We start from the raw sequence: 5,191 nt of genomic DNA, 5'->3' as shown, positions 1-5,191 counted from the left end.
TTAAGAGAATAAAAAGGCGGTTTTTATTTTAGAAATTACAACCACAAGAGTTCATAGTACAATTTGATGGTAAACTATGCTCTTTTTTAAATAGCATGTCTAGTTGAAATATAATCGCACCGGATTCTCAGATTTGTATCTAAGAAATTACAGTAATAAAGAGAAGAAAGTGGAAGAGATTCTGCCATTTTTTTCAGAATCTCTAGCAAAGCAACTAGAAAAACAAGCAATTAAAGTCAACATTTAGTTCACAGTTATAGAAAGGCAAAGAAAAATGATGATGACGACTAGGATTTTTTATCGACTAGGGTTACCAAGTCAGATTTTCCGACGAGGATTACTACCAAGTCAGGTTTCCCGACGAGGGTTACCAGGTCGGGTTTTCTGACTAGGGTTACCAGGTCAGGTTTCCCGACGAGGGTTACCAGATCGGGTTTTCTGACTAGGGTTGTTATCATGTCGGGTTTTCTGACTATGAAATAGCACTATAGTAGTATTGATTTTATTGTCATGAAAAGATTGTTGGAAGCTCCATGACTGCACCTTGATTATCCTCTCCTTCTTCTTCTTCAACCTGCGCTGCACTCTCATCCAACAGCCATTTCTCAAGAAACGACAATGGCGGAGGGTTATCACTATCATTACCTTCATTCACCTTCTGCTTATTATTATTCCCACTGCAACTCTCACTCTCCATCCCATTCATCAAGCTCCCAAACGTCAGAATAGAATCCAAATACTCCTCCTTCGGAATCACCCCATTGTTGTCGGTTGCCGCCACCTCCGGGCGGGTCAGGTCTTCATCCTCCTCCTCCAGGTCGCCGCCATGGGAGGTGTTATTTGTATCTAACATTTGATATTAGAGCCAAATTTATATTAAGTCACAAAATTTGATTGAATAACAACTTCTAGTTATTCAATCCAACTAGCCTGGTCAAATTAAGACTGTAATATATAATATATAATATATATTATTAGGGAAAATCTTACGGGAGTTCGTTGTAAACCCCTTGGACGAAGAAGAAGAGGATGAAGCTCTCATCCACCCCTCTAGCAGCCTGGAAATGTTCTCGGCGCTTGAGGCGTAGAGAGACGATGAAGAAGTGGCGATTTGTGGGCGGTCGGTGAAGCTGTTCTTGGAGACAAGGTGGTACGATGTGGCGCTGGTCGGGGAATTCTCTGATCCCATCTGCGCGGTGTTTTCAGAACCTGGAGACTGCAACTTCTTCAGCTTCTTCTTCAGATGGGTGTTCCAGTAGTTCTTGATGTCGTTGTCTGTCCTTTGTGGGAGGTATGAAGCTATGGCTGCCCACCTATACATGACATAACACTGTCAAATGTATGTATCTATATATAGCCTACAATATATCTTACATAGTACCCGACAATACAAGAAATCTGGGAGAATTGGCAACCCAGCTAAGTCCGTCAGCTTGTTAGTTTGGTAATTATAAGGTTATAAGTCCGTCAACTTGTTAGTTTGGAAGAATTGGTCTGACCTAATCATCTATTGTATTGTAGTCCTTTGTGGGCTAGGGTTACAAGGCTGGATTTATCTACTGCACAACTTCAAATGGTAGTTGTAGGTTTTCTAGACTGGTTTAACTCCGACTAGGGTCACAAGATGGAATTTACCCAAACCCTCAAATAGTTGTTGCAAGTTTCCTAGATTGGTTTACCCCCTCGTGACCCTTTGCCAACTAAGGTCATGAGGCCGGGCAGATTGATCCTGTGCACACTTTCAAGGAGTGGCTGCCAGTTTACTAGGTTAGTTTGCCTTCTTGTAGTCTTTTGTTAGTTAGAATCTCAATGCAGAATTTATTCAGTGCACACTTCGGTAACTATAGGCTTTCTCGTCACTCACAAAATAAAAGAAATATGGTAAAAGCCACAAAAACATGAGTATTTTAAGGATATGAACAACATTACTTGTTACCCAATAAGGCTTGGAGATGGATGATCATCCCTTCTTCATGTGGAGTAAAGTTGCCTCTTTTGATCCCAGGCCTCAGATAATTCGTCCACCTCAGTCTGCAACTCTTGCTGCACCTCAACAGCCCTAAAAGTCCATACGTACAAATCTCAATTATTACCCACACCAAACCCCATAAAAAAACCAAAAAACAAAAAAAAAAAAAAAAACAAAACCCATCACAGTACAACACCCAAAGATCAAAACCCTTAGCCAGATCCAACCCACAAAACCCACAATCATTTCAGTCTGCATGGATCTGCAGAACACCTAGACAACTAATTAATACAATCAATCATTAACCCAATGGGGTAGCTCAAGTGGCAAGTGAGCTTTCTTGTGGGGAAAAATTCCGAAAGACCCGTGAACTTAAAAAAAACAATCAATCATTACCTGTATTAGTGGGAACAGATCGCCAGTTGCCCGGGCCGTGTTCCTGGATGTAAGAGACTAAGATGATGTCTTCTTCGGGAGTCCATGGGCCTTTCTTGATGCCAATCTTGTCGCAGCAGGGAGGTCTTCCCATGGCTGCCGATAAAGGGAGGAGAAAATAAGGATTATTATTATTGGGTTTTGAATTGCTTGCTGCTTCTGATGATACTGAATTATATATTATTGTAGGGTGTGAGGGGGGGTTTTGGTATATATAGCGACGTGAACTTAGAAATGTGGGTTCTTTAAATAAAGGGAGGTGATAATTGATAATAACGCTGCAGGGAAGGGAGGGGAGGCCGGGTGGCTTTTATTGATTGAGGGGTATGACTCATCTTCAACCATTACTGCCGCTACCACTCTACTACTCTACCTCCGGGTACGTAGCTGTTTACACTCTTGTAATGCAATCAAGTTAACATTATTTGAGATTTTTTCATTTAAGAGTTTAAACTATTATTATGTGGAAAATTTTATGCATCAAGGGAGTGTTTTCATATTCATTATCATCAAAAACTTTCTAGAAAAGTTTTGAAGTTGTTTAGGTTTTTGTTTTTCTTTCTTCCCAAAGGGTTGAATTCCCAATCCCAATGACCCCACCTTTCGTCCTGACATAGCATCTGGGAGAATGTAAATCATGGTAACTCAATTGAACACAGAGATTAGATATTTGCTTACTACGCACAAGGAGTCTCCTCACTTTTATCTCAATTTATGTTTGGTAACATAGTTAGCTTATAAGCCAATTTTAGATTATTTGTTGTTTGACTTAGTTAAACATTCCATATAAGCATTTGATTAATTAGTTTGTTGTAATAGCTTTTTTTGTGTGTGTGAGCAGGAGGGACCCAACGGTCCCGAGAGAGCTAGTGGCGCCTACTACTAGCAACGCTCGCGGCATCACGTAAAAGCAGATCTTTTAAACCATGCGGGCGTGCTCCAGTACCGAGGTGCCCCAAGGTGAATTTTAAAGTTCAAAGTTTGTTGTAATAGCTTATTGTCAAAATTTTAAAGTTCAAAGTAATTTTTAAGATAAGCTTTTTAATAAAATCATTTTGCATGTAATCAGCTATTAGCTAACAGCTAAATTACAAAAATCTTTATACAATCAGCTAATGCTATCAACTAATCAAACCTATTAACACAATTAGTTAACCTCAGCTAACAGCTATCAGCTATTTACTGGACACCCCTAAAGACTCAGAAGTCAATGACTTACGAAGTGGTTATCTCAAATGAAGGTCATGTGTTCAAATCCTATGTACACTAAAAGGCTTGAGAATGGATATTTGCGTGACAAAAAATACTCACAATTATTATTTTAAGAAAAATCATATTAATAAATCATACAAGAGAGATAAACCATAAAATGATACAAAAGTTATATTTCATTCCTCACTCACTTCTTTTCACACTTAAGAAAAAAACTAGATATTTGGGCAGCGGCGTAAGAAAGTCAACATGGGCAACCCATGTCCGATGAAAGTTGAATTGCTTCACTCGCCTCCCCTTGATCACGTGACAGCCTCTTTTTCTTTTTCTTTTTCCCTTTTTTTTTTTTCTTCTGTTCGTTTTATTATTTGCCAGCAGCCAGCTGGTATAGTAAATACTTGCTACTTCTCCCATATTGTTGGCGGTGAATTTTTATCTATCCACTTGGATCGGGGCAACATAAGGACCGTCAGATCAACCCGATCTACTTTGGGTGAGCTGGTTTAATTTTGTTTTGTTTTATTTTTTTATTATTTATATATGTGGTTTATATTTGAGGTTTGTGTGTACATTAATAAATATCTAAAGTCGTGCTTAAAAATGTTGTAGGTTGGATTTTATTATTAAAAAAAAAGTCAAGAAAAAAAGAATTTATAAGACAAAAAATTGTGTGAGACGGGTCAAGTTAACATAATTTGAATCATGGTTAGTATTATGAGTTGATCTTTTATTTAGGTTTTATGGCCCAAATTATGTTGATCCGACCAGTCTGACTGTCTCACACAAGTGTTACTCAACTTATAAATATTTATTATTTCAAGCCAATAAAATAAGCAAAGAGGTGTCCGTAGCGGTAAATGATATATATATATGAAAAAATCATGCACGTAAAGAGAACAATGGTTTCACGCTACTCAATTTTCACATTTATTGACTTCTATATGAATATGATTAATCGAATAAGTAATTTTCTATTAAAAATTACTTTTTTTATTGCACTCAAAACTAATAAGCTAGGGTCAATGTTGAGATTATAACTTCATTCCGAGAGATTTTGAAAAGTAAAAAAGTTTAAACCTTCCCTGCTAGCTAGTTGATGTTAAAAATGGATTATGAGATCAAAATTAAAGAAAATACAATGATGCAAATCCTTTAGTTTATTTTACATAAGAATATATTTCACAAATTTTTAATGTTCATTATACGGTGCTTGCATGTACTAAGAGAGTTGATTTGACTACATAAGAAGTATTTAGACAAGTAAATTAAAAGTTAAATACTATAAAATCTTAACTTAATAATGTTTCGATATTACTTCCGATTCACAGTCAATTAATCAACCAACCAAAAATAGTTTCGCCAGTTAAGGCAAGAAGATTTGAGGGCTTGTAGGTCAATCAACACATATCTTACGATTTATCTCCTCCACTGGTCAACCAATAAAAAATAGTTTCATAAGTTTAACTTTACTAGCAGTCGCATGCATAGTGCAAAGTTCGTATCATACCAAAGAAAAAACAAAACAAAACAAAACAAAATAAACAAAATAAAAAGGTTTGTGTGTGTGTGTGTGTG

At 37.1% G+C, this 5,191-nt stretch overlaps 1 protein-coding gene across 1 annotated transcript; it reads right to left on the bottom strand.

Moving 5' to 3' along the window:
* Positions 1-2,611, bottom strand: LOC116005981 (transcription factor MYB60). Its single transcript, XM_031246216.1, has 4 exons — positions 2,366-2,611; positions 1,930-2,059; positions 991-1,313; positions 1-846 (listed from the first exon to the last, which is right to left on the bottom strand). Exons 1-4 carry the CDS (start codon positions 2,496-2,498, stop codon positions 509-511), a joined length of 924 nt encoding a protein of 307 aa, XP_031102076.1. The 5' UTR covers positions 2,499-2,611; the 3' UTR covers positions 1-508.
* Between the last annotated feature and the right edge of the window lie 2,580 nt (positions 2,612-5,191).

Source organism: Ipomoea triloba, chromosome 15 (genome assembly GCF_003576645.1).
Source record: "Ipomoea triloba cultivar NCNSP0323 chromosome 15, ASM357664v1".
NCBI classification, from domain to species: Eukaryota; Viridiplantae; Streptophyta; class Magnoliopsida; order Solanales; family Convolvulaceae; genus Ipomoea; species Ipomoea triloba.
This window is presented reverse-complemented; position numbering and strand designations above follow the sequence as displayed.